Source organism: Bos indicus x Bos taurus, chromosome 12 (assembly GCF_003369695.1).
Source record: "Bos indicus x Bos taurus breed Angus x Brahman F1 hybrid chromosome 12, Bos_hybrid_MaternalHap_v2.0, whole genome shotgun sequence".
Classification (NCBI taxonomy): Eukaryota; Metazoa; Chordata; class Mammalia; order Artiodactyla; family Bovidae; genus Bos; species Bos indicus x Bos taurus.
Window position 1 is genome coordinate 32,655,295 of NC_040087.1, and position 21,127 is coordinate 32,676,421.

At 44.1% G+C, this 21,127-nt stretch overlaps 1 protein-coding gene across 4 annotated transcripts in view; it reads right to left on the minus strand.

Moving 5' to 3' along the window:
• Window positions 1-21,127, minus strand: part of WASF3 (WAS protein family member 3) — a 76,949-nt gene that overhangs the window by 19,623 nt on the left and 36,199 nt on the right. For 3 of the 4 annotated variants that reach the window (XM_027557543.1, XM_027557540.1, XM_027557541.1), the window contains exons 2-4: window positions 20,538-20,630; window positions 12,008-12,150; window positions 602-736 (exon numbers count right to left, since the gene is read on the minus strand). In XM_027557543.1, the coding sequence (XP_027413344.1) occupies window positions 602-736; window positions 12,008-12,140 (268 nt within the window). In that variant the 5' untranslated portion in view covers window positions 12,141-12,150; window positions 20,538-20,630. The remainder of the gene's footprint in view (window positions 1-601; window positions 737-12,007; window positions 12,151-20,537; window positions 20,631-21,127) is intronic. The other variant, XM_027557544.1, reaches the window with a different exon arrangement.

Genomic DNA, 21,127 nt, shown 5'->3' on the forward strand with positions numbered 1-21,127 from the left:
TTTTTTCCCCCCAAAATAGTCTTTTATTTGAAAGAGACAAAAAGCGAAAAATTTTTTAAGGGATTGTTGAATTTTAATTTTTTTTGAAACTATCCCAATTTCAGGGAACGTCATCAAAATGACCATCAGTTAACTTCACAGCACCTGTGGATATTAACTTTGTTTCAGAGGCCTGAAGCCCTTCATTTCTGGGCAATTAAGTCAGCAGGATCAGCTCAATTACTTATAATCGGTCCTAAGAGGGGCAGAGGGTACAGGGCTCTCTTAGCTGGACAGTATCTTTGGAGTGAGTCTGTGATTTTTCCGGTAAGAAAGTATCTTTCCAATAACTACCAGTAACCTCCATTAGGACTTCTAACACTGAATGCATCCAGAGAGTCTTTTAAAACAAATACTGCGTGTGTCGTTTATTTACAAATTGAGTGTGGTTCACAAGGTAGACCAGATGTGACTCTTAATTACTAAGTAACCCTGCGCTGTGGGTTTTCCCCCTTGCTTTTCTTCTAGGAAAAGACGAGATGAAGGATGAGCGCATGACCTCGAGGAAGCAGCAGGGTGACTCCCTGCCCTCCTTCAGCATCACTCTCCAGGGATGACCTACCCTCTTCCACCGTGGAATCCAGCTGGGTGACCTTGACAGCGAGGCGATCAATCCTGTCCTGCAGAGAGTTTGCGCGGATATAGAAGTTGTTGGCCTCGTTGAACAGCTCTCCGAATATGTCCTCAGCATGTTTGCCTGCAGAAGGCACCAACAGAAGGCCGCCTGTCAGAGGCCACACTCTCACCCAAGCCCAGCGCCAACCTCCGCACGTGTGGTTTTGTGCAAATCATCACAAAATGCATCACTATCAAAGGCCTGTAGGATTTTTCAAAATTTATTAGGAATACTCACATGTATCTGAAAGTTTCCCCAAGTTGTAGGATTTTTAAATGACCCAGATAATACAGAATTTTTACTATGAGCTTTCCGACCCCACCAAGTTGCTTCCCACTAAATTAAGCTTCTTTGGGAAAAAATTAGCTCTCATTTTGCATGCTTTACGCATACACAGTTCAGGACCTGAACTTTCCTTTTACTTCCCAAGTAAACAAATTTGATTCAACAAATCATGTTGGCTTCCAAATTCAGGGTTTTAACCTCATTCACAATCAGCAACGTCAGATATCTTATACAGTGCCTCACACTTCCAATGGCATTAAATTCTTCTAATTCATATTTCAAAATCTAGGTATACAATGCTAACTCTGGCCCTCCCTAAAAATCAGTATGTTGAATTCTCAGTTAAACTTTTCTGTACAGATCTCTTCTTTCCCTTGAGTGCGAGACATACCTCCCATCTTCCTTAAAGTGTAATTAATAACATTTCTGAAAATTTCACAAGATCGGAATCAGTATCTGCTTTCACTCAATTTCCAAATCCTAACACCATTCCTTTACTCACTCAACAAACATTTAATAACTGCCTACTAAGCATGCAAGGTGCATTGGAGAAGGAAATGGCAACCCACTCCAGTGTTCTTGCCTGGAGAATCCCAGGGACGGGGGAGCCTGGTGGGCTGCCGTCTCCGGGGTCGCATAGAGTTGGAAACAACTGAAGCGACTTAGCAGCAGCAGCAGCAAGCATGCAAGGAGCATGAGTGCTAGATGCTACGGCATGAGTACGTTTAGTTCTTTAAGAAACGGCTAAACCGTCCTCCAGAGTGGCTGGACCATCCTGCGTTCCCACCAGCAATGAACGAGAGCTCCTGTTGCTCTCCACCCTCGTCCGCGCCTGGTGCTGTCAGTGTTTTATGTTTCGGCCGTTCTGATAGGTGTGTTTTATCTTGTTTTAAGCTGCGTTCCCCTGAAGACTGTGATGTGGAGCATCTTTTCATGGGCTTGTTTGCCATCTGCACATCTTCTCCAGTGAGAGGTCTGTTCGGATCTTTCGCCCATTTTTCAAACAAGTTGTTTATGTTTTTTATTGCTGAGTTTTAAGAGTTCTTTGGATATATTTTGGATAATGGTTCTTTATCAGATTATGTCTTTTGGAAACATCTTCTCCCAGTTGTTGGCCTTCTCCACAATATCTTTTATAGAACATAAGTTTTTAATTTGGATAAAGTCCAGCTTATCAATTATTTCTTTCACTGTCATGCCTTTTTAGTACCGTATCTAAAAAGTCACAGTCATATCCGAGGTCATCTAGATTTTCTCCTTTGCTATCTTTGAAGAATTTCATTGTTTTACATCTAGGTCTACGATCCATTTTGACTTAATTTTTGTGACGGGTATAAGATGCATTGGTTTTATCTGCATATTCTATCAACTTATCACTCAAAAGAGAAGAGAGCCTGAACCTTCCCGGAAGAAGAGTCACCTGCAGTGAGAATAACTGTAACGCTTTCACCGCGCTTTACAGTTTACACGGTGCTCTCACACTCACTCTCCTTAGTCTTTGCTGTGAACCCCGAGACTATCACCTCCATGGGAGTTAAGAACCACCTGTGCCCACTGGGCGTCCCCAGCTGTCCCCACCTGGGACAGAGCCTTCTGGCACCACCTGTATGATGACTGAGAACTCATGAGCCAGACACGGAGCTACTGCTCCCGCCTTCCAGGTGACTAAGCTGAGCACCAGGTGGTCCGTCCAGACACTGTGCCGAGAAAGTGGGAGGAACAGATGAAACGACAACGTGGGTCTCCTATCTTCTGATTCCCTGCCTTAGCACGTACTTCCCTCAGCTTTCTTGGCTAGAGATCAGCAACTTCCCATGAATTATCTCAGGTCATGAGACACTTGGAAATGTCCTGCTTACTTAATAAAATGGACTAAAATATTCTGCTGCTTCAGTGGTTACTCCTAGATACTGGATAAGCATCTCTTAAGAATTGAAAATCTGTATAATTTCATGAATTCTAACAGTGTAACTGTCTTAATAACAGGAATGCTGTCTGAGGAAATAAGATTAAGAAAGGAATCAATGAACACCACTAAAAATGGGAGTGGGGACTTTGACTTCTTATCTCAGTTAAGCAGTAGCTCGTTTCTCCTGAAGCTGAAAACCTGCGATGCAGCTCTCTGGAGTCACCTGAAATACTGCCGACAGTCCCCACTCACGCGATATACAAAATGGTTCCAAAAGGCAAACCAATTTAAAAAAAAAGAGTCTTCAGATGAATTACGCATGCTTTTAAACACTGTAACTAGATGCGGCGTCCAATGGTAATGGCTGTTTGCTGCCTTTATTATGAACTTCCCGAGCAAGCCTTGTGTGTCTAATTACCTAATAGACATCTCCATGCTGGTGTCCTGTAAGAATCGCAATCCCTGGACAAGTTCTCATAGGAGCTCATGTTCCCATTAACTCAAACCCACACCTCTACATGCAAAGGCATGGTCCACCCGAGATGAAGCCCCAGAAAGAACAGAGTCACCGTGACTGCTCCCTCCCTCCACTGGCAGACACCAAACCTCTCTTGCGCCCCACCCGCTGAGCTCCGGCCCTTCCTGTTTCTCTCCTGAATTACATCAACAGCTTTGTTTTCCTGGGTCCAGATTCACCTTCCATCCTTAAATCTGCACATCAGGATGCTGCTATTCCAACCCTTCACTGCTCCCGTCATCTCAAGACCAAACCCAAGGCTCTGAGCAGGCATGGGGACCCCGTGCACTTTCGCTCTGTCCTTTTTCTGGGCTCCAGCAGAACACACTGCCTAAACCCTCCCCACTTGCTCATAGATGCTGTTAGTCCTCTGCGTGTTCAAACCCCTTCATGCTGTCACCTCACTCAGAAGAAGAGATGAAGGCGGGCAGTGACTCAGAAGGTTCTGCCGGGTCCAGTTCAGTGAACTTCCGGGCCCATCCCCTGCTGCCATCTCCCTCGCACGTTCCTGCCAACCAAACGGCCCTGCGGATGCTCAGACACGCCCGCTCCTGCCCAGGCTTTCACATCTCCTGTACCTCCCGCCTGGACCACTTCTGTCACCCAGGTCTAGACCCAAATGTCATCTTCCAAGGGAGATGTTCTCTAGCTAAATGGCAATCACCTCTCTGTATACACACTCACAGATGTAAACAAACCCCCACACACCCCCCGCCCCATCCCCTCCCTGCTATGTTGTTCTCTGAGCACTCACCGCCACATAAGTTATACACTTGTATTTAGTGATCCTGTTTCCGGCCTGCCTCCTTCCACAAGAACACACGATCCAGGACAGGGGGACTCTATGCATTGCTACATCAATCGCCAAGGTCTAGGGCGTGTCTGGCTTATTGTAGGTGCTCAAAAAGAGATTTGAAGAAACGAACAAAAATGCACACACTTAAAACTCATCCTTCGGGAAGCAGACTGGGGTCTGTGAGATCAGAGGCCCCTCCCTGTGTCCTCAATACCCAGAGGACATCTTAGTCACAGGACACATCCTACACCCCTCCTCTTGGCTCTTTTACACAAGTCCTGTAAGGGCGTGGGCCACGCCTGTGGTCTCTGCACTGATTGCGCTAGCCAGTGCTCATCATCTCTTGAATAAAAACACATAACCTGTACCAGTGTTATCTCATCCACAAGGACACAGCCAACAAAGGCTTCCAGCTCAGGTACATTTGGGAAATGCTGGACTAGAAAGATGAAACATGTATACGCCTCAGGCGTCTCAAAATCTTTAACATGCCCGCGTGTGTTGGGGTTCCGCAGGGCAAGCACTGTGGACATCACATTTTCAAACTGACTGGTTTTGAAACACCAGTAACGCCTTTCAGACCATTTTCTGAAGCCCGTGTGGGAAGACGCCTGCCCATTCAGCTGCACGACCTGGAGACAAAGCGCCGTGTTCCAAATGGTTTGGATTCAAGTCTAGCAGCTGTTTTTTTGGAATGTCAGATGTAATCAAAATGGAACCAACTAATTTTTTTCTACTTGACCATTCATGGTTTAAAAAAAAAATTCCAGTGCAACTCCAAGAAAACCCCTTTCCCTTCAGCGCTGCAGAAATCTAATTAATAGCAACAGTGTGTACCACTGACAACTCAGGCATGGACAGCACAGCCTCTTCCTGAAGCGACTTGAATGTTCTCAAAACACACTCTGCAGATGCTAAACAGGCCAAAAAGGATCAACATCACGGACCCTCCACCTTCACTGCTTAATCCTATTTGAAAAAACACAACAGACACTCTACTCCCTTTGGAAGTTCTCGATTTATAAAAACAAACAGAAATTAAAGACTTGCAAACTTAATCTTCTACTAGCTGCTAGAAGCTGACAAGTGACTAAAGAGAAGAAAATAGGAGGAACTATATTTTCTGATGAATGAGAATAAAGCGTTGCAACCACAGCACTCAGTTCTACGAACAGTAACTCGTTCGAAGAGCTTAATTTGACTCACTCTTCCAATGGCAAGTCCGATAATAGCTGAACCGAACTAATTCTGAATTAAAGACCACGAAGAGGTAAGAGCCACTGATTCATTCTTAACTGACAAAGAACCAATTAGGGATTTATCTGTACCACACGAGTTTGAGTCCAAGCTCAAAAAATCTTGTTGGGAAGGAAGGGAGCAAGGAACGGGGCAACGGGCAGAGGGTGATCTCTCAATAAATGAGTATTTGGTAGGAAGGATGCAGACAGGTGTCAGGGGTGTGTGAAGCAGGCAAGAAGCGGGTAAACCCAGTCCTGGAATCACCACCGTAGGCAGATGGGGCAGGACGTGCCAGTGCAGAGGCAAAGCAGAGGGCTGAGATGGCAGAAGGGGGATGTCTGGTTCTCCCGGAATAGCTTTTATTTTCCCAGTGAAATAAGCAAATCATTCGCTCACAATCTGGGATGGGGGGCTGCGGGGAGAAAAGATGTGAAACAGGCAGGAAACTAATTAGTGCAGGAATTACAGCGTGACTGCCGAGCAGCCCTGAACGCCCACCTGAGGAAGGCTGCTGATTTCATGTCCCTCTCCTTTTCTGACACAAGCACTTAAAGATACAAACTTCCCTCTGAGCACCTCTTTACATAAATCCCACAAATACGTTGGTGATTCTGTGTGTTCATTACCGGTGCAGTGAGAGTTTGCAATTTCCTTTTTGGGTTCTTCTTTGACCCAAGGATTAATTTAGAAGCTGCCGTTTGATTTTCCAATATGTGAGAACTATCTAGAAAGATTATTAGAATTATTTTCTCATTAACATCATGCTCTTGGTGGCATAAGTCTCTTCAAATATATTATTTTATGGCCAAGCGCATGCCCCATCTTAGAGAGGGAGCATTAAAAGAACGTATATTCTGCAGGTGGGAGTTTTGTGTTCTACAAACATGGATGAAGTCAGCCTAGCTGGCAGTGTCGTTCAAACCTCCCATATCCTGGTAAGTTGTGATCCTTGGAATCTGTCTTTCCCAGTTCTGGGGCAGTGGTTTGTCCTGTGACCTCAGTTCTCTGATGATCTAAGAGAAGCTGCTGAGATCTTTTCTTGTGCAGGTGGGTGGGAGTTCCACGTCTGGAATGCCAGGCTGGGGTCATCTGTGGTTCCTGCTTCTTTCTGTAACTTCTCTTTTTCTTAATCGAGTGTCACGCTTTTCTCTCTTCCCATGAGTCTCCTATTTTTGGCTGGATCACGTGTGTAAAAGGCTGGTAGAGGATGAAGCAGACAAAGTAGACCTACCCTTATGAAAGGCCCTGGGTCAAGGAGGAACACAGCTGAGACTGCTGATTATCACAGTCATGGACTGATAGAAGAGTGGTGTCATGGTTTGGACAATCTTAGAAAAAAACATTAAAAACCTTGAAAATCTTCCCTCAGTGTTTTTAGGTGATAATAACAGTGCAGATCACAATGATCAGAGAGACACCTGTAAGTCACTTATGATACATTACCATAGGCCTATGAACTCATGAGATGGGAAGAACACAGCTGATAAAGGCAGAGAGGTTTGATGGCTGGCTCTCCACGTGAGCTAGGAAGAATTAGTCTGCATTTAAATCTTGCCACACTGCAGTCGGCCCGGGGCAGGGAGAGGTGAGAAACAACCCTGGTGTCATTACTTCTGTTGAGGAAACACTTCTGATGCTCTAGGTGAGTGATGGGTTAGGGAAAACACTTCAGTTTCCAACAGCCCTGTCTTTGTGAGGAGGGGATTCTTCTACTTGCCTCCAATTCTGTGGCCAACAGAGCCTTACTTTACATATACAGGTACACAGGAACGCTTACCTCCTTCACTGGCTTTCTATTTTTATCCACAAGAAATGCAAACATGTATCTCAGTTTGAGGCAGTAAATTTTAAAAAATTCATGCTGTTTCTTCTAGTCAACTCTGTCTAGTACATAAACACCTCTTCTCTTAAAGCACCCTTAACCTAGCCTGAACCTGCCTGGTGATGAACTTGTGATCTATCTCTTGAATATATTATGTTTAATCTTCCCTTTTTCCCCTCAAATATTCCATTTGGCTAAAGACATCCAAGAAATCTATTCAGTGCATGCCTTCAAAACACTTAAAATCTCTCTTCTGACTAGAACTGCACTTGGTATAATCAATTAACACAACCCTGAACTTCAGATCCAATTACATAAAGCAAATGTGTTATGCTGCAAGCCATCAAGGGAGTATTTTCATTCAATTTAGCATTTGCTTTGATATGAGACATAATACATAAAGAGTATTAATAAAAATACTAATCACTAATTTAAAAACTGAGAAGAAAACAGACTTCCCTTCTCATTTATACAAGTACTCAATGTAGAAATTAAATGGAAAATAGGTTTTGTAATAGTTTTTTTTTAAGAGACTCATGTTTAAAACTGATACAGTCTCAAAATTTTTATACCATTGGTAAGGATGATCTTATCTCTGTGGGAGGAAGCTTGATGACATATAATATGAAAGAAATCTTTTTAAAAAAAGAGAGAGATGCCAAAAAAGATTTGAGATGTCAGTACTAGTTTTATACAAGAATTATGACAGTGTCTCCCCAAACAAACATATGTATGCCCAACAGCAAGATAATGGTTATTCATGGTATATCAATATAATACAGTAATCTCTAGCTATTAAAAATGTATCTTAGATGCTGAATATATACTGAGTATAGGCTACAAAACCAGATGTATGAGAAATCACTTTTAGAATGATATATATGAACCATTATCAATGACTTCCTGTGATTAATAAAAAAAATTATAATTTTTTCCTTTCATGTTATCCTGTGCTAAGTTCTCTATACTATCTTATTAGTACCATCAAATATAACCAAAAACTCTGGGCAGGGGGTACCTAAGGTCTAATTCCTTTCCTTGTGCCATCTTGGAGGCCTTCGTAAGAAAGGAAAAGAAAGCTATTACTGCAAGAACGTAGAGAGAGAAGTGGAAACTGGCTTGGGAGGCACAGAAATGGATTTGACACAAATGCTCTGTCTCCTTTTTAAAGCAAATTCTATTAGAATTACATTATAATGTCAGAAGGAATTTGATTGCAAGACACTAATTTTAATTGAGCAACTAGGTGATAAGAACAAGAGCACTCAGATCATTAATCAAGGAAAATGATGAAAAAGCACTCTCGATTCAATGTTAATTGCTACACTAAACTGCCATTATTTGAAGGAAAAAAAATCAATACTCCATTGCTGGAAAACCAAGTAACACACTAATTTTTTTCCCCCCTCACTGAAGTAAAGTTGATTTACATATTATTTTCATTTCAGTTATATTACACAGTGATTCAATATTTTTACAGGCTATATACTGCATTAAAAGCTGTTACAAGATAATGGCTATAATTCCCTGTGCTGTATTAGAAGATCCTTGTTGCTTATCTGCTTTATACACAGTAGTTTGTATCTCTTAATGCCACGCCTCTATCTTGCCCCTCCCTCTGCCCACTGGTAACCACTAGCTTGTTTTCTGTGTCTGTGAGTCTGTTTCTGGTTTGCAATATACATTCATTTATTTTCTAGATTCCACATATAAGGGATGCACAGTATGTCCTTCTCTGACACTTATTTCACCAAGTATAATACTCTCTCGGTCCATCCACATCGCTGCAAATGGCAGACTTCCATTCTTTTTATGGCAGAGCAATATTCTACTGTGTGTATGTGTGCGTCTGTAGCCCATTGTCTCTATCCATCGGTCGTCAATGGACAGTCAGGCTGCTTCCATGCTCAGTGCTTGTAAACAGTGCTGCTGTGAACACTGGGGTTGTTGAAAAACGTTTTCAAGTTAGTATTTACATTTTCTTCGGATATAAATCCAGGAGTGGAATCGCTGGGTCACACGGTAGTTCTGTTTGCATTCTGAGGGACTATTTGGTATCTATTATCCCCTCATGACACTGAACTGTCCCCCCACAGATGTGAAGAGAACCAGAGAGACACCAGAGGTGCACCAGACCCGAAAAGACCAAAGAGACGCCTTCTGGCCCTGGCTCTGTTCTTTCTCCCCTAGACCCACGAGACCAGTGCTTCCTAGCCTTTTTGACACCAGGGGACAGATTTTGTGGCAGGCAGTTTTTCCACGGATCAGGGGCAGGGGGCTGGTTTCCGGATGATCCGACACACTACAGTTTCTCTGCTCTTTATCTCTAATTTAACATCACCACTGACCTGACGGGAGGTAGTGGTCTGCGGCCCAGGGGTTGGGGACCGTTGCACTAGAGAACTAGTGACTCCAGATTAGAGGACACCCTGGTTTCACCCTGGTTTTCACTGGGCCCACCTGGACAGCCCAGGGTAACCTGCTTCTTGTGAGGTGAGTTGACAAGCAGCCTCAACCCTCTGCCTGCCGAGTGACACAGCACACCCGTGGGTCCCAAGGGTGAAGATTCGGATACCCTCGGAGGGGCTGCCCTCAGTCTGCCCAAAGGGGACTCCACGGAACAGACAAGACCGTGTGGGCAGCTCCGCTTACAAACAGGCCCCACAGACGCGACTGACACAACACTGTACACGGAACACGGCACGATGATTAAAAACCGTAATGGTTTATGTTGGTTTTCCTCACTTAGACCCCATGCCCACAGATGTTTCAGGCATACAAACAAGAGACTGAAAAGCATTCTTACAGAAACACACGAAGGCACACAGAAACACGTTCACCCTTCAATAATCTACGTGGTATCCTCCTGTAACATGAATCTACACATTTTATCAACTGCTGCTAAGTCGCTTCAGTTGTGTCCGACTCTGTGCGACCCCATAGACGGCAGCCCACCAGGCTCTGCCGTCCCTGGGATTCTCCAGGCAAGAACACTGGAGTGGGTTGTCATTTCCTTCTCCAATGCATGAAAGTGAAAAGTAAAAGTGAAGTCGCTCAGTCGTGTCTGACTCTTCGAGACCCCATGGACTGCAGTCTACCAGGCTCCTCCGACCATGGGATTTTCCAGGCAAGAGTACTGGAGTGGGGTGCCATTGCCTTTTCCAATTTTATCAACAACCCCTACCAAAAATCAATTATAATTAGTTCAAACTCCAGAAGAAATCTATTTTGAAACACATTTTAAGTAATTTCCAGGTTACTCTGGCCTCAGCCAATGATTATAGGCATCATATATCAAAAATATATCCATAACAACACAGTACAATTCTTTTAAAGAAAAAGAAAAATACTCATCTGTTGTGTTTCTTCTTCAAAACAAATAAAAGCACTTGAGTTGTTGTTTTTTTTTTTTTTAAACCACTCTCCTGTGCTTGAGGCGACCAGGATGTGAAATTTCATGGAGGATTTTCTCATTATTAACAGAGGTTCTGAAAATTTAACTGTGAAAACCTGTCACCCAAAATGCAGTGTGAACCATCTAAACCGAAAAGGAGTGGGATGAAGTGAGAAAATAAGATCACGACGTGAATGTAAAAGTTAGGCAGAAAGACTGCAACTTCAAAAAGCTTTGGAGGAAAAGCATTTTCATGCACATATGAGTCGTAAGAAATGGAGTACTTCTTGTGTATCTCATACTAATGTTCAAAATTGGAAAAAAAGGGAGCCCACTCCTTATGCTTGTGTTTGCTTACATGTCTGTAACCCATGCATGTGACGAGTACATGGCACTGAATATGTGTCACCAGCAGCTCACTGCTGACCTCCATTCGGAATCAGTACCTGCACTTTAACCTTTAGAAGGTTAAAATCAGCAAGTCTCACTGGATCCTCAGGCTGGATCCTCTGATTCATTTGAAATCTTATTCAATCAACAAACACGTATCGAGCCTCCACTCTATGACAGTCACAGCACAGTTCTCAATTCACTACATTAAAAAAAAAACGATTAGTCCTGTGCAAGTGTAATAAATAACTCACTTTAAAAAAACAACTACCAATTATTTTATCCTTATGTATAACAAGCTTTTAAAAATAAACACTACTTTAAACTACACATTTGGTCTTATTTGCTGCTACTGCTAAGCTGCTTCAGTTGTGGCCGACTCTGTGCGACCCCATGGACTGCAGCCTACTGGGTTTCTCCATCCATGGGATTCTCCAGCAAGAGTACTGGAGTGGGTTGCCATTGTCTTCTTGGTCTTATCTGCTGCTGCTGCTAAGTCGCTTCAGTTGTGTCCGACTCTGTGCGACCCCAGAGACGGCCGCCCATGAGGCTCCCTGGGATTCTCCAGTCAAGGACACTGGAGTAGGTTGCCATTTCCTTCTCCAATGAGTGAAAGTGAAAAATGAAAGTGAAGTCACTCAGTCATGTCCGACCCTTAGCGACCCCATGGACTACAGCCTACTAGGCTCCTCCATCCATGGGATTTTCCAGGCAAGAGTACTGGAGTGGGGTGCCATTGCCTTCTCCGTTGGTCTTATCTAATCATCTGTAAATCAGTCAATTCCAACTTGATCACACCAAGCCAGTGTCAGCAGACCAGAGAGGGCAGATAGCTCATTTCATGCTGGGAAATTTTCAGGAGGGAGGAAGGCTCTTTCCTCCAAAGCCTCTTCTTTGGACAATCCCAGAACTACTGAACCGAAATCACTTGGCTAAAGTCATTAAAATTAATACGTCACTGGTAATCAGAAAGGAGGGAGCCCGAGGCGAGGGGACTCACTCAGACTGCTCAGCTGGCGGATGATGGCAGCCAGGGTGCTGTTGGTCACACACTCGAGCTCGCTGGTGATGCCCTCCGGCAGGGCCCCCCGGCACAGGTGCCGGGGCTCGATGTTCCTCTTCACTAAGGGCATGGCTCACGATCTGAAAATGAAAAAGATGGTTTCAGAAGCTCACAGTCCCAGTGTAACACGCCTGGAACTTCGACTCCCTGGAAAGTCGACTCTTGCCCAGGAATCCGCCTTATCCTATTGCTTCTGTGTGAGCAAACCGGCTAAACATGCAACAGATGTCGAACTACTTACATAAACGTTACAGATTTCAAAGATGTACGGACAGCACATCCTACTTTTATAGAAAAATGATGTATGCACAATTTCTAGTTAAGCATGACAAAAATAAAATCCTTAAAATTATTTCCCATCTAATTTTGCTTACTGTACAATTAATCTAAACCCAAATTTTTCCTGTGATTTTACTCATTATGCAAGAAGATGCCTGCACATTGGCATTTAACTCCAGTAGTACTCTTCATTACAATTCAAGTCAAATGATTAAAGAATTTCAGAATCATATCAATATGCTTTCTACTTTCAGGCAACTTTCCTATCTTCCAATAACTCATCTAATCTCTTTTTAAAATTCCATACAAAAAATAAAATAAAATTCCATACAATGAAGCTCTTCAGTTATCCTATAGCATGATTAACTGGAATACCTTTTTTCTTAAAAAAAAAAAAAAAGAGAAAGAAATTATGGAAGCAACTCCACAGATGTTTAAAACAGTATGAAGTTCTCAGAACATCTCTTTCTGTGACCATCCCTGTCCATGTGAACCATCTGGAAGATGTCTTTTGGGTGAGCAGCCAACTAAGTGAGACAAACACAATTAGTCAGTTTTTCCAGATATCTTACTGCTGGTGGTTTTCTGTTGAATTTTGTTGTGATCAGAGGGCATGCTTTGTCTGATTTTAATTCTTTTAAATCTGTTTTGTTTTATAGCCCAGAAAACGGTGTGTCTTGGTGAATGCCTCACACATGCTTCAAAAGATTGTGTATCAGCTGCAATGACTGACGTGGCTGCTGAGATGTTCTGTATCCTTAGCTGATTTTTAATACACTCGTTTCATGAATTACTGAGAGGGGTGTTGAAGTTGTCAGTGATCACTGTGGATCTGTCAATTTCTCTCTTGAGCTCCATCAGTTTGTGTTTATGTATTTTGAAGGTCTGCTATTGAACATATACACAACATTTAAGATTCCTGTGTCTTCTTTTTTAATTTATTACCTTTGGTTGCCCTGGGTCTACACTGCCGCTTGTGGGCTTTCTCTAGTTGTGGCAAATGGGGGCTCCTCTATAGCTGTGGTGTGTGGGCTTCTCATTGCAGCAGCTTTTCTTGTTGCAGAGCATGGGCTCCAGGTGCACGGGCTTCAGCAGTTGCAGCTCTCAGGCTCAGGAGTTGCAGTGCCTGGGCTCAGTGGCTCTGCGGCATGTGGGGTCTTAGTTCCTCAACCAGGGATTGGACCTGCGTCCCCTGCACTGGCAAGAGATTCTTACCCCCTGGACCATCAGGGAAGTCCCCACTGTATATTCTCAGTGAAATGACCTCATTATCTTTCGGTGATACTCCACTTTTTCTGGGAGATCGCAGTGCTGACTTCCCGTGTTTGGATCTGTGATCACGTTGACAGGTATGTAGGAATTCTGTCCTCAGAATAAACATGATCCCAGCAGAAGTGGCCACACAGAGCCCGTGCTCTGATTCTGCCATACTGTTCACTGTGAAGGGCAAGGTTGTGGCTGGTCCCCGGTTTTACAGCACTCCACTTGCCAGCTGATGTCCCCAGGAGGTCACATGTCCGCAGTCAGAGGGGAAACCTGGGCTTCCCCAAGGCCCAGCCCGTTCCATGACCTTCTACAGTGACACCGCCTGGCCTCTTCCTAGTTAAGTTTCAGATGAAAGTCATGATGAAGTGAGGGGCGAAGCAGGGGAAGGACCGTGGATGGTTCATCAGTCATGGTTCATTGGGATCAACGTCCAGGCTTTGCTACTAGAACATGGTCCGTCCACTTCTGCAGGATGAGAGACAGAAAGGCACCAGGGTCCTGCCACTAATACCACATAGTCTTAACCGAGATGGGCCTCAGGTTCCTCTTCTGATTGACAGAGCTACTGTTCTTGCAGGGTCCCAAGCTCTCATAGGCTTTCCTTCCTCCCAGTGAGATACACTTAGCTGGCCTCCAGAAATATCCACATTGGATTCGCCTGCATGCCAAACATCTGCGTTTTGATTATACTTCAGCCAGTGGAAATGCAGAGAATAAACATCAAAAAATAAGACAAAAATCCCTTTCCTCAAGGAATTAAAAGGTTCAGTGAGAGAGACAGGCATATAAATGAAGTTACAATCCAGGGTGACAAGCGCTAGTTTAAGGTATTTCTCATTTCCTGGGAAGTGAGAACACTGGAAAGACTTCACTGGTTGGGGAAGAAGGGGTAGGGGCAGGGTTACACTGCATCGCCAACCCCATGCGTGGCACACAGAGGCCACTCAGTAAACATCACGGGGGTGGAGGAGTGCAGTTCACAGCCATGGCTTAGAAGCAGATCAGAGGTATAGTGGTGAGCAGAGCTGCCTTCAAGACTTAGAAGCAGCATCACATTATTTATAAAAAATCATCCAGTCTTTCCTCAAAACCCTCTACAACTAAATAATAAGTATCTCTGGGTGGGGAAAGCAGAGTTCTGTCTATGGACTAACACAGTGATACATATGAAATGGTTGTTCACCTTTCCTTGACACGTGGACCCTTCAGGTGGATGCTAACACCCAGTTCTAACTGAAAAGGCAGAGAACGGAGGTCAAGGATGACATCTCTGCCCCTACGCGTTCACCACTGGCTCCTGTCTCATTGCTTGTCTGCTGTAAGAAGAAGCCCCAGAGCCATTAGTCATTAATCATGAAGGAGACGCAAGCTGGAACCACTAGGAGGTGGCGGGCACACCTGTTAGAATGGACGAAGGCAAAACCACTGGCCACACCGAAGGTTTGGTAAGGATGTAGGCAGAGCACAGTTCTCTGCTGAAGGGAATGGAAAACGACCCAGTCACTATGGCAGTCTGGCAGGTTCTTAAAAGATTAAACACACACTTCTCAGGATGACCCTAGGATCTACTCCATGCCTGGGAACTCATGCAAAAGTAAAAGCACACGCCCCAAAAAAGACCTGTACACGAACGATCATACACCTTCATCTGTAAAAGCCAAAAACAACCCCAGAATAGAAACAAGCCCAAATTCATCAACAGGCGAGCAGATAAACAAACAGCACTTCTCAGCAACAGCAAGGAATGAATCACTGATCCGGGAAACAACGTGAACGAGTCTGGGATGATCATGCTGAACCAAAGTCAGACCAAAAACAGCACAGCCAGAAGGACTCCATCTATGTAACTATGATACTGTGATTTACAGTAACAAATATATATATTTGGTCTTCCTCTCCATCGATGGCACAGAGCTCCAAAAACTCTCAGAATTCCTAAGTGACAAGAACTATAAAGGTGTCTTTTGCCACAAACAAGCCAACCCTGCTGAACTACACCTGTGGATGTTAGTGAAGTGACTCCGGACCCTCCCTAAGGATGGGGGGCTGGTTACCAGGGGAACCAACCCAGTGAGTAGGAGGCTGGAAGCTTCAGTCCCACCCCCGAATCCCCAAAGAGAGGACAGGGGCTGGAGGCTGAATTCCATCACCCATGGCTGATGTCCTAATGCACCATGTTTGTCATGAAGCCTCCATACTCCCAAAAGGATGGGGTTCAAGGGCTCCCAGCTTCATGCACCAGATGCATTTACATGCCAGGAGGGTGGTGTGCCCCACGCTCACAGGGACAGAAGCTCCAGGGGCTCAGGACCCGCAAGACTTCGCCCTTTGTTCTCATCATCAAACTGCTCATCATATCCTTGAAGGTCCTCCTAACAACCCTGCCATGAGTCTGGTGGGAAAACTGGCTTCCTGGGCTCTGGGCACCATGAAGCTCAGATGGGGCTGTGGGAACCTTAAAGTTACAGCTAGTCGGCCAGAGCGCAGGTGACAAAGGAAGCTGGTGGGGCGTGGGCAGGGGGTCGTGGAGGGTGGACCCTTCACCTGTGGGGTGACTGCCCTCCACCAGACACATGTCGGAACTGAGGTCAACTGCATGCCCGGAGGCTGGTGTCACCTCCATTGGAAACTGCCTGCCATTGGAAAGCCCACATGTCTGGTGTCAGACGAGGAAGCGCAGACACACACGAGAGTGCTTCCCTGTACAGTCACGTTCTGGAAAACAAACCCATCTAAAGAGACGGAGGGAAGATCGGAGGCTGCCTGGGGAGGGTTGACCGAGGCCAGAGGAGCCGTCCGTGGTGACGGTGTGCGAGCTCACGTCTGGTCTGTGCTGGTGGTTTTGTGGCCATGTGTACGGGTCAGAGTTCGTCAGACGGGACATCTCAAACACGCATCCCTTACTGTTGGTCAGTTACGCCCAATAAAACTGCTTAAAACTGGATCCATGGGGGTGGATGAGAGATGCAGAGCAGAATACAAATTGGGAGATGCCTGGAAATGTATTCCCTATTTAGATTCTGACATGATGGTCAGGTAGAAAGAATTACTGTCAGCCACAGACAAGAGACAAAAGACTACAACAGACCAAAAAAAACCACACACACAGAAAAAAGATAAATTTAGCAACTCATTGGGCATGGCTCCAGAAAAGTAACACAAACGGCCACGGTTAATGGCTCGGTGAATCCGGCAGACAGAAACGCTAGCTCGGTTCCGAGGAAAAGTTTCCTCCTGCGGAGCTCCCTCCTCCTCAGGGGATGCGTTCCCCTCTCACCGGGCCCCAAGTCAGTACTGCAAAGAGGGTGAGCACCGAGCAGAGGCAGCTGCTCTGCCGGGCCCCACCTCCCTCCCGCACTGCAGCCGGACAAGCCGGACCACTGAGCCGAATCCGAGTTCTTCCACTAAACCCCAGTCCTCACCTACAACACAGAAGCAACAACCCCTGCTGCTCACCTGCAAGGGCTGTGATGAGACTGCACACCAGCAAGGCCAGGAATGCCGAAAAGTGGACCCCAAACCCCCAGACACTACTCCTGTGAAGGAATCGAGGCTTACTTGACACACTAAAGAACTAGCCCCATCCCTCCCTCTCCTATTTAATTGGACAGGAATGGGGGGACGGTTTATCAGCACCACGACCGGGCTGTGACTGTGATGAGCAGGCCAGGCTCACGAGCTGCCTTCTGCCGTATTATTACTGCAGTATTCATTAGGATCCACAGTAAGCGTCTGTTACGTGAATGCTCTTTTAAATAAAACTAAAATAGTAAATTTCTGATTCGAAGTACAATAAACATGTGACCTACAGACACTTGACAAACACAAGATTAAGCTGAGTGGCCACTGCATTATTTTCCTAGGAACACATGAAGAAGCTGAAACCATCGAGAAACCTCACACTTTAAGACGTGTGAGGGAGACAGGGCTTTCTGAAAAACATGAATCTCCAAGAATTCCCAGGGACTCAGACTCTACTATATGACCTATGACCTCAAGGTTTAATTCTCAAAAGGCTCTAGTTTTTGTTTCTGTTCACTCACTTGACCATAAATTGAGAGTCTTCCTGGAGATAAGTCAGCATCTCCTCTTCTTGTTAAGAAAGATGCAGCTCTCCTTTTTCTCCACCCTACTCCTTTACAGCAACCATCTGAGAATGACATTCACCAAAGAAATTAACAAAAGTCCAAAACGCATTAAAAATAAATTTAAGGTCCTGGAGGAAATGAACTATAAGATACAAAAGCAGATCATTTGCCAATCGTGTAAAGAAAACACTATCGGCATAGCCTGAAATATCAACTTGTACCATATAAAATTACCATTTTTGTTGGTCAAAAATAGCCAAATGTTGGTGATTCATATGAATGACATAAAATAAGGTCAAAATAGCAGTAAATCTGTAGAACCTATCAACTGTTCCCCAGCACACATGCTACGAATCTGTAGAGTCTCTGTATTTTTAGAAACCAAAAGCATCCTGATGGCAGTATTTTTGGCAACTAGAAGCTGTGCTCGTGAAAGAAAGTTAAGATAAACTGAATGGCTATTTTAGTTAACTACACTCAGTTGTTTGCACTATGAAAGCAGGAAGAGATGTACTAGTGAAATATCTAAAATTTGCAACACTCGGTCTCAAATAGCACACCTGGCATCTTGTTGGTTCCAACACAGTACGAAAGGTGGATTATGATCATCTCCAAAAGGATCATTCGGGTTTCCAGGTGATGCAGAGTCCTGCCCCAAGGCCACAGAAGCTGAGGCCAGTACTAAGGTCATCTCCAGAACTGACTGGGCCCCTTGTAACCGTTGCCAAATAGCCCCCCTGATCCTTACCAGACAGTTTTCCTGACTCCAAATTAGGCAAAAATGCCCATCCCAGTACTCTCCCTATAGCACCCTAACCAATCACCTAATGCCACCCTTTCAGCAGGAATTTTCTTTGTCTTTAAGCTATACAAATTGGCTCAGTTCAGTCGCTCAGTCGTGTCCGACTCTTTGCAATCCCATGGAATGTAGCACGCCAGACTTCTCTGTCCACCACCAACTCCCAGAGCCTACTCAAACTCATGTCCATTGCATCGGTGATGCCACCCAACCATCTCATCCTCTGTCATCCCCTTCTCCTCCCGCCTTCAATCTTTCCCAGCATCAGGGTCTTTTCCCAATGAGTCATTTTTTTGCATCAGGTGGCTAAAGTATTGGAGTTTCAGCTTCAACATCAGTCCTTATCCTTTAGGATGGACTGGTTGGATCTCCTTGCAGTCCAAGGGACTCTTAAGAGTTCTCCAACACCACAGTTCAGAAGCATTCCATTAACACCCAAAAAGCACTGATTTTCCCTGGTCGGTCAGGAGGTCAGCCCACTGCACTCGTGGTGCCCACATGATCTCTGCTCTTTGTTCTCAATAAACTCACTCCTTTCTGAAATGATCTGTGCCTGGAACTTCTTTTCCAACCCGAGTTCGGACAGGTCATTTTACAAAAAATCAACCAAAGAAACAAAATCATAAAACTGATGATGGTAAACTGGTTACACATGATAAATGGGAACATGTTATCAATACATATATAAGCATTTTATATGTCATTGACACCCACTACAACTTTATAGGCTGGCAGATAAAGATAAACTTAACAGATTAAGAACTCAGGGCTCAAAAAAGTAACTTATCCAGAGTGACATGACTAGTAAGTGCAAGAACTTCAACTCCAAACCAGCTGTGGCAGGTGCCAAAGTCTTAGTATGTTTCTGCAACTAACTTCCTCTGTCAGCATCACCAAGTGAGGGTCCATGGTCTCTGAGGTGCTCTGAGGAAGGTTTTCCAATGTTTTCAGCAGCTTATCAAGATGGTGTGTGTGTGCTAAATTGCTTCAGTTGTGTCCCACTCTTTGCAACCCCATGGATTGTAGCCTGCCAGGCTCCTCTGTCCATGGGATTCTCCAGGCAAGAATACTGGAGTGGGTTGCTGTGCCCTCCTCCAGTGTATCCTATATTATTACACAGAACATGTCGGTATATTCTAACAGGACAGCAAGCATACAAAACAACTGTTAACTCCACCAAAGCTAAGTGACAGTTATAACAGAGTTAACAAATAACACTGTTATAGTCTCACAGAATTTGAGAGGACATCTAAACATTGTTTCAGATAGCCTTTTTCTTTAAAAAGCAAAGGCTATTTAATGAAATTGAAACCAATGCGTAACTTTTAAGTACTATACGCAGCTTTCCAGTTACATTGACAGAAAGAAGAAAAATGCCGAAATAAGACCTCCCAATAGATGATGCTGACTTTTAACTTTAAACTTAAAAGAAAATAGTAATTTAAACCCACAAGTGATATAAATGTGTTGCCTTGCTTTTGTGAGTTTTAGATCACAACCACAGAAACCAAAATGTAGTAGATAGTACGGGCTGGTATTCAACAGCGACTCCCAGCCCCTACCCTCCCTGCTGTATCAGAGGCTAGCAGGCAAACCCACATTTCTGAGGCCCCTGGCGAGGGGAACCCTGAATTTGCTTTCGACTCTTTCCCTATCCATATACCTTATATTTATTTTTCTTGCTTTGTTTCACTGACTAGGACAATTCTGAAATAAATGCGCAAAATATACAGGGGAGAAAATGAGACTCAGTTTAATGAGTCAGCAACTGCATGGCCACATTTATGGTTCACATAAAAATTAACAGGAAATGAATATATCAAATTTCAGTTTTCCTCTTTCAAATTCTTACTGTTGACTAGGAACAAAAGCTTGATATATTGCCTGGCTGTTAATATTTATATATTAAACTATATTAATATTTAATATTTAGAAACATTAACATACTTTATCCTATTCTATTTCAAATTAACATTTTGAACTACAATGTTATAGAAATTAAATGGCTTTAATGATGAAATGCACACACTCTTACCGTGTAGCTGTTGACTTATGGGTTGCAGAAATGTCCCCTAGGTAGCATCACCACTGGCTCAGGTATCAGTAGTAACAGCAATCAAAATTAAAGCTAAAAAGGAAAAAATAAAATTAAATACCGGCAAGCAAAATGCATTCGAGTCTTCAAGAAAGTTTAAAATTCAAATTTCACATTTTGATTATTTCATCAAGGGAGCTCTAGTCCCAGAACTAGTTCTTTTTTAATTAGCAGGGAGCTAATAAGGAATGTGCATTCTGGTATGACTCCCACTCCTTTTCTTGGAATAAGCTCTGCAAGTAACTTCAAGGACTTGAGTAAATAACAGCCAAAGGGAAGAAACACAAAAGCCCAGTAAATCACAGGTCTGTTCAGTGGAACTGCTCACACACACTGCAGGCTTGTGACCGCCCTCAATTAATGGAATACCAACCCTTTGCACAAGAACTCTTATTTCAAGTCCATAAAAATCTTGGTGATTACTTCAAAAATATTTCAATAGTACATATGGGGATAAAACAGTGACAAAGACTCCATGTGGGCCGAACTAACCCTAGTGTTTCCAGGATGACTGAGAGTAACAGCAAGTC